Below are 11,845 nucleotides of genomic sequence, written 5' to 3'. Positions count from 1 at the left end.
TTTCAATATTGCTGGTTTAATTGAATGTTGAAAAGAAAAAGAAATTTCTACATTTAATGTCCAAATAGGCGACTTATGGATCCTTTTATTGCTGCTTCAATGTTTTTCATTGTTTAAATCTTAGTAATACTAAATATTCAGAGACACGATCACTCAGTCAACAATAAAATATCCTCTTCAATAATGGTCAGAAATGTATTCTGTGATTTATAAATAATGTTTGTTGACTTGGGTCGTGATGGTTTGTGACTTTTAAAATATGGGTCCCCAAGAAAAAAAGTTTGGGAAACACTTTCTTAAGGTATTTTGAGTTGTAAAAAAGGCCTGTAATTGAATAAATACAATATAAATCTGTCTAATGTCATACTGTGGACTATTCTAGGTAAAGGCAGAACATCTCCATGGAAACAAGCAGGTCTTGAATTCTGCATAAGAACCATTACATAATGCACTTTCAGTTACACATTAAAACACCACAAACAAAGAACTAAATACAAACTGGATTTAACCAGGAGTCCACGTGACCCACTCTGCTCCTCCCAGCCCCAGTCTCACCGTTGCTCTGGGTCTTGCTTGAGTCCAGTCTGGTGATGAGGTCCTCTGTGACTCCAGAGAACTGGAACACACAGCTGTACCTCTTCCAGTCTTCAGCTGGGACAGAGGACAGGTCCAGGGACACACTGGTCTGGAAGGTTCCGTCGTGGTTGGGCAGGATCTCTCCAGGATCCTCATCCAGCTCCTCTCCATCTTTAGCCCAGAACAGCAGCGCTCTGTCGGGGTAGAAGCCTGTGGCGTGGCAGGTGACTGGGGACGAGGAGCACTTCTGCAGGAACGACACTAGAGGGAGCTCTGAACACATGAAAGGATCACACAGCTCAGTACAGTCACATCTTTGGGAAATACATGTTTAATAAAGACTAAAAGTATGCACAGTTGATTTAGTTTTATTATTATCTAGTCATTTATTCTGTTTTTTAATGTTTTGCAAAATTGCAATTTCCATTTCAGTTTTGACCAGTGGGACCAGTGAGAACCCCAATGAGACACATGGGGGTGGGCAATATATCCTCTAAAAAAAGAAATACTCAATTAGAATATTTGATTATATTGTTAAAAATGTCTGATTAAAACGTGTCAAACAACTGAAGCCATGTGCTCGCTGTCCTGATTTAAATCCATAAATAAGTTGAATGAAACTTAGTGTGTAGAGATGAAGAGATAATTCAGTACTTTTGTGTTTCATTTGACAGTCCATTCTCATTTTCACTAGAGGCCTTGTCAAGTGAAAAAGCCCAGCCCCTCTGCTCCTCGTCTTCATGTCCACTCCTAACCCCATTCACCTCTCCTCTCCTTCCCCCTTTATCAGTTTATTTCTAGTCTAGCAGGAGATGTGGCCAAAGACGCAGGTATAAGTCCTGCACTTATTTAATGAGGCCCAAACCAAAGCCAGGAACACAAAGGAAAAACACACAGACGTTACCACTGAGGAAATCCACCTGGAAAGTCGATTTAAACGACTAAAAATACTGTTAAGGCCCTGGGGACACGATAGTGTCAAAATGATCTGACAATGAAGTAAAATGAATATTTTGTAACACAATGAGAAGTCTTAGTTATATTGTTGATTTATTTATTCTATTGGATCCATGTCCAAATTGAAGTGAACAGTAAATGAATAAATATATTCAGAAAGTAGTCATTTGATTTAGTTTAGAAAATGTTTTGTTAAAAACTAAATTGACTGATTAATTTATAACAATTCAATGAACTGATTAATTAACTGAAGCAAAATTTTTTAGATTCAAATATTAATTGTTAAATGTTACATTTTAAAAAATGTATTAATTAAAATACTAGATTCAAATACTAATGAAAACATTTCATAATGAAAAGTTTCATGATTTCATATGTTTATTTTTTGACCTGCTGCTGCTGAAGAAGATGAAAAACTCAGTCTGAAGCTGAGTTGAGTCTTGTGTCTGTTTTTCCAGGTTTTTCAAGTTGGACCTGGATTCATCAATTAAAGACTTGACAGGCCTAATTAGAACTCAACCCAAATGTTTAAAGACACATTATGGAACATTTAAAACATGCAAAACATGATGTGATTATAGCTATTATAAGAAGAAAATATATATTTAAAACTGAACCAGTTTATTGTTGTAATGGTCTTAAGTCAGTGGATTAGAATATTGTCAAACAGAGTTTACCTTTCCTCTTCAGACTTTTCTCTCCAAATCGCACAAACTTCTTCAGCCATTCAACACAAGCGTGGGTCAGATCGTTTTTATAACGAGCCGCTGCTCCAATCCTCTCCCATTTCAGTTTAGTGGGGAAGGCCTGTGGTTTAGCAGCGACCCATGTCTCTGTCTTCCAGTCCAAAGCAATAAAGTCTTGTCCATCAAACGCAGTCTGATAATATCCACTGATCTCATCAGTCTCATCGTCCCATTCACAACCAGACATTCTCTGTAGAAGATGGAGTCCTGAAACAGAAACACTGTCAGAGCTGCACTTTGACATNACATGTTTACTTGAGTAACTCTGAGAACAAGTTTTTTTTTTTTTTTTTTACTTTTAACAGTAGTTACATACTTTTTGACTCCAGATACTTGTTAAATGATTGATGACATATGAACAGTGCAGTGACTTCAGTAAAAGTGTTTGGATACTGAGGGTGTAATAGTGACAAAAGCTTTTCACATGTTCTTACCATTTATATCACATTGTTGTTGTGATGTCGTCTGTACAAGACGATTCCAACAGTGACAACAACAACAGCCACACCAACACCTGACAACACAGCAGCAGTGATGGTGCTGGTGCTTAACTTTCTCTCTGGGAAGAAAACAAAATAAATGAAAGATTTAAACAAATATTATGTCAAGTTCAATCAGTGATTCAAAGTTTGAGCATTTGGATGAAAAACAGTCACATTTGGATGTCTAATGCTCTGCTCTGAGCGTTCAGTCACATCTACAGCAGTCAAAAGAGAAGGGCCTGAATAGTAGAAGCCAAATGACACACACACATTTGGTCCAGATGTTTGAGGAAGAACCAAAGTTTGGAAGCACCTCGCTGATGTACTGAAGAATCCATCTTTGGGCTGATATTCACCTCCTTGTCACGTGTATGAATGTGTTCTTAGTGTAAGTGGAGGATTGGAGGTAGAGTGGAAGCCACTCCTCTGTGTGTCTGCCCCAGGGCAGCTGTGGTTTGAGCAGCTCCAGACTTCACACTCACTTTATATTGTAATGTGTCTTTGAGTGAAACAAACACATGCAGACAGGATTAGGACTTTCCCCTGAGTGGGGGAGAGGTGGCTAAATCCACTCAAATCTGATTATTATGAATGTGACAGTTGAACCCTTTGCCTGGTCTCCAACAGCTCCAGCCCCAGTCTCACCGTTGCTCAGGATCTTGCTTGGGTCCAGTCTGGTGATGAGGTCCTCTGTGACTCCAGAGAGCTGGAACACACAGCTGTACCTCTTCCAGTCTTCAGCTGGGACAGAGGACAGGTCCAGGGACACACTGGTCTGGAAGGTTCCGTCGTGGTTGGGCAGGATCTCTCCAGGATCCTCATCCAGCTCCTCTCCATCTTTAGCCCAGAACAGCAGCACTCTGTCGGGGTAGAAGCCTGTGGCGTGGCAGGTGACTGGGGACGAGGAGCACTTCTGCAGGAACGACACTAGAGGGAGCTCTGAACACATGAAAGGATCACACAGCTCAGTACAGTCACATCTTTGGGAAATACATGTTTAATAAAGATTAAAGGTATGCACAGTTGATTGTTTTTTTTTTTTTACAATAAAAACAAAGTAATACAATTTAAAAAATAGCACATTATTTTGTTTTAGACACAGTTAAGATGGGTAAAATATTCTCTACAAGATAGATATCCAAATTGTTGTTCTGTACTCAATTAGAATTAAGAGTATATTTTATTTATTTATATTGCAAAAATGTACAAGCTGTACTGGTACAAATCCTATACATTATTAATGGCAAAGGAGAAATTCAATTCTGTCAACTAGACAAGTTTTTTTTATCGAAAACATTTCGCAACTCATCCAAGCTGCTTTTTAAGTTCTGGTCAGAAGCTGGTGGACACTTTTTATCTTATACCTGAAGGAGGCCGCTGATGCTTTCACACCTGAATGAATGCTAATATGACTCAGGCACAGTTCACACTCAGTGCAGTTCAATAGACCGAACTAACAAACAGAAACTGTAAACAAGTAGGTCAGTTTCAGAGTAGTTTCAGTGTAGTTAGCTCCTCCCTGCAGACAGATATAAGGCAATGTCCACCAGCATCTGACCAGAACTGAAGAAGCAGCTTGGATGAGCTGCGAAACGTATTTGATCAAAAACTTTTGTCCAGTTAACAAATTGAATTTCTCCTTTGCTAAGGGATGATACATTTAATTAAATAAATTAGAAAAAGAGATATTTTTGTTCTTTTGCATTTCATTTGACAGTCAGCACAGTCAACCTAAATGTTTACAGATACATTATGGAACATTTTAAAATATGCAAACATAATTTCTATTACTATCATTGGAATAAAAATATATTTAAAACCAAAATCATTTTAACTAATTTGTTGTTTTAATGTTTAAGTCAGTGTATTACAATCAATGCTGGGTCATAAGTCAGTACCAAGAAAGGATTTTACTGTTTTAACACAGTAATCTAACTAAAGTCAATACAACTGAAAATGTAGTAATTAGATTAAAGTTACTTGGGCTAGTAATTCTGTTACTTTTTCCCCTGACAAAAATGTGCGTTGTCCATTAGGACTGGGTCATAAAACAGATAAACAATAAACAGGAGCAGAGAGGTCATCTTCTGGTGTCAGACACAGATCAGCTGTGAACCAAAACAACAAAAGTATTGATTTAACAAAGAGTGTGCACACTGCTTCTACTTCACATTAACATGAAGAACAGAAGGTGTCATTAGTGTGAAGAATTCACGTTTCTTTATAAGTTGGTTCCTGAGCTGTATGTTTTCTTTTTCTTTTTTTTTTTTCAAAGTAACTTAAAGTAATCACTAATCAAATTACTTTTGAAATAAAGTAATCAGAATAGTAATTAGATGAGCAGTAGTCAGTAATACTTTTGCAAATAAATCTGACCAACACTGTCTAAAATATTGTCATTGTATTGTTGAGTTTACCTTTCCTCTTCGGACTTCTGTCTTCAATTGGCACCAACTTCTTCAGCCATTCGACACACCTGATGATCACTCTATGTTTCAGTCGAACAGCTTCTCCATTCTTCTCCAGTTGGAGTTTAATAGGGAAGGCCTGTGATTTAGCAGCGACAAATGTCTCTGTCTTCCAGTCCAAAGCAATAAAGTCTTGTCCATCAAATGCAAGCTGATAATATCCACTGATCTCATCAGTCTCATCGTCCCATTCACAACCAGTCATCACCTGTAGAAGATGGAGTCCTGAAACAGAAACACTGTCAGAGCTGCACTTTGACATTTCCATCATGGACATTAGACTTAAATTATATGACTTATTCATTTTTTATCACACAACAAATAATAATTGTTGTTTTGTTTTCATGATTCGATTTTCTAATAATCAAAAGAAAAACTGGCACATGTGACATTAAGTAATATTTCTGCACTTTTCCACCGTAGGCTATAGACTATAGAACTCAACTTAAACATTTACAGACACATTATGGACCATTTCAAAACATGAAAAAAAACATTCTTAATTTTTTATTTTACATTTTTTTAAGTGAATACGATTTTTTATCCAGACCAGATTAGCTAGTTCATTTGGGGTAACTACCTCGAGCAGAGTGTTTGGTGTTTGTTATGAAAGTTTATGTTTGTGATTGGTGTCACCTCTGTAGTTGATCAATAATGTGGTTACTCAACTTGTTGCTGTTGTGCGAACTATTTCTTGTGTTCTGTTTAAGTCATGAGACAAACAAACCAGATGCGCTCTGGGGAGGAGCCCTCCCCCGGATTAGCTTTAAGAGTTCCAGCATTGTTTCCATGCATCCTTGGGCTGACGCTGCAGTCGCTGCACAGCTGATTGGTGACGTCACGCATCAGCTTGACACAATCTGCCCTGACGCCCCAAAATTTGTTCTAGGGGACTTGGCGAGACTTTTAACACAACACAGGGGAATACAACCCTAGACATGTGTTATAGTACAGTAAGTGGTGGGTACAAATTTCTGCTGCTTTCTCCTCTGGGATCCTCCGACCACAATTGCGTGTATCTCATGCTGCAGTACATTCCTATGTTCAAACGCCTCCCGCGTGAGGAAAAAACTGAAGTGTTAGTCATATATCACTTTTTGTGTTGCCTCCATCGTTCCATCCAAAAATGTTGTTATTTATCCAAATAACAAACCGTGGATAACAAAAGATCTTAAATTAACCATAAATAAGAAAGTGATCTGTTGCTCTGGGGACCAATTGGAAAAGGCCATTTCCAGGGAAGCGAAAGGGGATCTCAGAAAGGCCAGACAAAAATGGCAAAAAGGATAAAGTTGAAGACCAGTACAGCAGTGGAGACTTTAGAGCACCTTGGCGAGGTATTAAGAACATGGCCTCCAGTAGCCACCAAAAAGAGGACAGGAAATCTGTAACTGTAAAGGGTGTGTCTAATGGTGAGTTGCCAAGTGCTTTTAATGCATCCAAATTTCGAACTGCCGGTCATCGTCCAATGCATACTGGGAAGGGCACTCCAAAAAAGTGAGCATCAAACTGCCATGTTTGTTTTCCCAGTGGGATGCATCTATTGTAAAAGCTGATCTTTTCTTGTCTTTTGGACCATATCACTTTTGTTTCCAGTTCTGATATTGTCATATTTTAGTTATGGGATTCGGACATTGTAATTCTGTGGTTGTTGGATCCTAACAGCGGAAAACGGCTCGAGAAATGGGCTTTGGAAGTTTGCAAACTCCATAACTGCAAAAGGGAATCAAATGTGTGTGACTGCAAACCTCCCTTCAAACTGTTTCCCTTCCCAACAAAATTGAAAAATAGTGAAAGGAGATGGGCAGTGTTGATACTCAGGAAGGACCACAAAGGTAACTTTTGACTGCCAAAGAAATCATCCCAAGTTTGCAGCAAACATTTTGTATGTGGAGCGCCAACAAAGCAAAATTCTGTTTGTTAAGCAAGACGTGCAGCAGACAAGCAGGCTGAGCTCGCACTTCCTTGTTCTTGTGGTTTTACAGCAACATCACATCTTGGTCACTTTGCAGTGGAAATTGTTTCTTGGCGAACAGCTGGTGCCTTTCGCTTTGACGTCGATTTTTTAAATTCGTATCCGAGGTTGAGCGAGGGATCGGGATTTTGCTTTGTTGGCGCTCCACATACAAAATGTTTCGCTGCAAACTCGGGATGACCCTGTGAAAGACATCGACAGTAATACCTCTCCCTAAATCAAACAAAACAAAGGAGTTGAGTGAGTCCAGGCTGGTGGCACTCACATCACTACTGAAGTAAAACTGGATCCAAGGCAATCTGCACAACAGCCTAATAAGAGAGTGGAGGATCCAAAACTTTTTTATTAACACTGTCTACAAGCACCTTGAAAACACCGGGGCCCATGTGAGACTTTTATTTGCGGACTTTTCCTCTGCTTTTAACTAGGGCCCGGCACGTTAACGTGTTAACTTTGCTAAGTCAATAACGCCGACAATTATTTTAACACCGTTAACGCAGTTTTTATTATTTATTTATTTATTTTATTGTAAACGTCTGATTCTCACTGGCTTTTATTTTGAAAAAGTCCACCTCCAGCGTTTCTTTAGCGGGAGTTTGACGTCTTTTCTTCACACGTTTTTCACTTTTTTCTGACCACGTGAGATGCAACGTGCCTGAGCCTCCGCGAGCCGCGGGCCCGACCGCGGACCAGCTCTGCCGCGGACCAGCCGTGCGCTCTGAGCTTTAATTTTCTACTACACTAACTAAAGCACTGAACTAAATGTCTTTAGTTCAGTGTTGGAGTAACTGATTTACCCAGATACCATTAGAAGAAAAAATGTGATTTGTCCATTTCCATTCCATTATATTAACCCTTTGTTTCCCAAGAAATATCAGTCCAAGTTTATAACACTGATCTAGAAATTATTACTAATGTAGTGTTCATTACTCACAGCATAAAAAATATTCAATAAATATATTAGTAGTACAAACGTCCATTCCATATTTTTTCTTGAGCCTTCCCTGAATACCTTGAAGACTCTGAGGATTCCCCTGTGAAAGAAATGCTGTTTGCACAACAAATGTGTGGCTCTTTCATTTACATTTCCAATAAAAGAGCGCTATACTCTACTTTTTAATTCATTAATTGGTTTTGCGTATAACATGCGATTAATCGCGATTAAATTTTTTTTTTTTTTTTGCCCAGCCCTACTTTTAACAAAATGCAGCACCAAGGCCTGATTCAAAGACTGGCTTCGGATTTTAATCTCCCAGATCAGCTTCTTTTATTGATGTGAAACCTTCTCATTGACAGGGTCCAGGGTGTTTTGTCAATGATCGATTGTCTCCTCCCTCCATCTCTAACACTGGATCTCTTCAGGGTTCTGTGCTGTCACCTCCCCTTTTTATTCTGTACATGGACAGCTGCAGATCCTCAGGAAAACAGATTCCTAATCAGATTCTCGGATGACACGGTCCTGGTGTCACTACTTTCAGGATCTGAGGGAAATCATGGCCCTGTACTGGGGCAGTTTGTCCAGTGGTGCAAGGACAACTACCTTGATTTGAACGTTGCTAAATCAAGGACATGGTGATTGATTTTAGATATGCACTTTCCCACAGTGTTAGTGTCATCCACAGTGATGTTGTCGAAATAGTCGATAATTACAAATATCTGGGCACTTTGATGGAGAGTAAATTGAAATTTGACCTAAACACTGAACACATTGTCAAATGAGGGCAGCAAAGAATGTACCTGTTGAGAAAAATGAACTCCGAACTAATGTAAACAAAACGATTCTCAACCATTTTGACTGTTCTTTTATTGAAAGTCTGCTTACTTTTCAATCTCTGTCCTTAAAGGATAAAAAAAACAAACTGCAGAACATTGTTAAAACCTGCTCAAAAATCACAGGGGTCAAACTGAGGGAGCTGCATTCTCTGTGGGAGGAGCAAGTGCTGAGCAAAGCCAAGTGTCTCCTGACTTCATCATGATGCCTTCAGGGCGTCATTTTATGCTCTGGTACGAAAGACTGGCATTCTCAAATCCTTTTGTGCCTCTGCTATTAAATTGCTTAATGTTAAAAGTACACTTTTCTGAAAGTTTTGCACTGTAATATGTATACTGTCATTGAGTTCCACTTGTGGTCTGTAAAGGACTGGCCACTGTGTGTGTTTGTGTGTGAGAAGTGAGAAAAGCTCTGAGAATGCTGCAAATGAATTGAATTGAATTTATGGGATCAATAAAGTTTTCTGAATCTGAGTTACTATAAAAGGGAGGAAATCTGTGTTTTTTTTAATTTTTTATTTTGCTATCTAAACATAAAAGCTTTCACCTGGAAACAACATTGTCCAATCTGCCCCTAAAGATATTTGATTATTTCACTTAATCAACTTGCATTCATAGATTTTTATGGGACAAATAATACATGAAAATACATGTTTCTCCCACAGGGACAAAAGGATCACCCTCTAGAGTAGCACCTACAAACTGTAAGATTTAGACAGATGAGGATTTGTTGATATCTAATTTATAGTCTACTGAGGATAAGATTATAAAAGATAATAATTTCAAAACAATTTCTATTCATATCGAATTTACTCAAATACTAAATAAGGTATCCAAAATCCCACCTGTAAATGTTTTGTATCTGTGAGCAAAATGAAGCAAGATATTTAAACCCGACTCTGTCCATTGTAACTTCAGAAAAAGTTTCAAATTTAAGATTTTTCCTCTTTACCTGCAGCGTTTCTCATTAAATAGTACTTACATAACTCAACAGTTACTGTAGGAGCCATACAAGGGTTTTCTATAGTTTTTCCTGTGTGACTGATGTGCCCGCACTTTAGTTCAGTGCACTTCACTGTGGTGTCTGGGAGCGGCGCTGTGGATCTGATGTGGTCTATATATGAGTGCGCTCACCTGCTGAGTGTGTGGCCTTGAATTATAGTGGCTGAATGAGTATGACGAATAACTTTTCATTTACCGTATTTTCAATGAAAGTTTGGCAAGTAGAAGCACTCAGTGCATGACTACGGATTGCAGCAGATTTAAAGTAAGTGCCTGTACGCTTAAATACCTACCATCTCAAGCATTAACCATCTATATGTGCATTTGTTCTGAGTTACTCCACAGTCCACAGTGTTTTACCCCATGTCTTAGCCTTAGCATGTGGGATAAGCTTTTGGATACATATGCCACAACAGTTACTTCACATACAGCAGAGATCAGAGTTAAGAGTAAACTTATTCTAGTCTTTCTCTTTTTGATATACTTTATTCCTGATGTCTCAAAATCTGCATCAATTAATTATACAGCAGAGAAAGGTGAAAATTAGACAAACCTTCAGTCTGGTTGAGTCTCTGTCTCACACCTTCAATGTATCCTTTTAGCTGCTCTTCAATAATAATGGCTCGCTGAGTGTTCCACTTCCAGTACAGTGGGTCTTGTTCTGTCACTCTGTTCATCCACTCCTGTTTGGGCACCGCTCTCCTGGTGTTACTGTCATAATAATAGACTGGACGTCCATTCACTAGTGCAACAATGACAAACTCTGGGAAGTTTGGGACTTGAGTTGAAGATATTTGAAATTCCATCGCACTGTGAATTGCTAAAAGAAACAACATTTATATATTTCTCAGTTATATAAATACGGCACATTTTCACACAAATGATTCAAACAGAAAAGTAATATGGACTCAATGCTCCACAGTAACTTCAGCAATAGAGGCTCAACATAACATTAGTGTTACAGTCAAAAAACAAATTGAACACTCAAATGGGTTGCCAGTGCCCATTTTTCTTGTATCTGGATGCTCAGCCAATTTGGCTTATTACTAACTGTAATTCTTATCAATAAATTCCTGCCTTTTATTTTTTTTATAAGAATGCTAAGATAATCTACAACTAATTTGCACCAATCAGAATTAAAACTGAGCACCGATGTCATGTATAGCTGGGGAAATAGTCAACACCAAAGCCCCTTTGCTTTGCAACTAATTATTCACCTGGGATAGTTTACTTTACATGTCATATCTACAACTGAACTGAAACTATTGTAATAAATGTCATCTTCTTTTTTTTTTAATAAACAATAGCCTATCTCTGAGTGACGCTAAAACAAATCAAACTACTCACTTGACGTGGCTCCGTTCACGAGTGTCCCCATGAGAATGATCACAGCACAAATGTTCATGGTGAACACAGCTGCAAAGCTCTTCACACAGATACAGAAAGTTCCTCTGGAAAACGTCCGGAAGCTTCAAACACACACAGACTTTATAGAAAAATAATCTATTTAAGTAAAGCACAGATACCTAAACTTTGTTACGTTCCACCACTGACAAAAATGGATATTAACTCTACAATACAATAGACTTTATGAGTTCAATAGGCCAGGTTTATGACAACAATATTATAGTTTAGGATTCCATTGCAGTTAAACCCTGGGTTGGGTTTTTATAGGCCTACATAGAAACTCCTGATTTAGACCTGGTTTAGTCTTGGTTGTATCTTAGTCTACTTATACTAATTGTAGTTTATTTGAGTAGCAAAGTAAAGTAGTGACTGGTGACTGAAGCACTATTTATAATTCTCTAAATGTTCTACTTCTGTTTGTGATTTTACATTTGATTTGAACGGACGCTAATATTTACTGAC

General features: G+C 38.3%; 1 protein-coding gene across 1 annotated transcript; it reads right to left on the bottom strand.

Annotated features, from left to right (window-relative positions):
* Positions 1–529: 529 nt before the first annotated feature.
* On the bottom strand, positions 530–11,442 carry LOC129411669 (class I histocompatibility antigen, F10 alpha chain-like; the record flags this gene model as incomplete). The annotated part of the gene is made up of 8 exons (XM_055163142.1): positions 11,324–11,442; positions 10,530–10,796; positions 5,179–5,454; positions 3,407–3,700; positions 2,720–2,838; positions 2,596–2,671; positions 2,211–2,486; positions 530–849 (listed from the first exon to the last, which is right to left on the bottom strand). Coding segments are annotated over exons 1-8 (1,686 nt in total), but the record flags the coding sequence as incomplete, so codon positions are not given.
* Positions 11,443–11,845: the final 403 nt, after the last annotated feature.

The sequence above is a fragment of the Boleophthalmus pectinirostris genome, unplaced genomic scaffold, assembly GCF_026225935.1.
Source record: "Boleophthalmus pectinirostris isolate CB_2022bp ecotype Guang Dong unplaced genomic scaffold, ASM2622593v1 HiC_scaffold_531, whole genome shotgun sequence".
Taxonomy (NCBI): Eukaryota; Metazoa; Chordata; class Actinopteri; order Gobiiformes; family Gobiidae; genus Boleophthalmus; species Boleophthalmus pectinirostris.
Note: the sequence above shows the minus strand (reverse complement) of the source record. Positions and strands in the feature narration are given on the sequence as shown.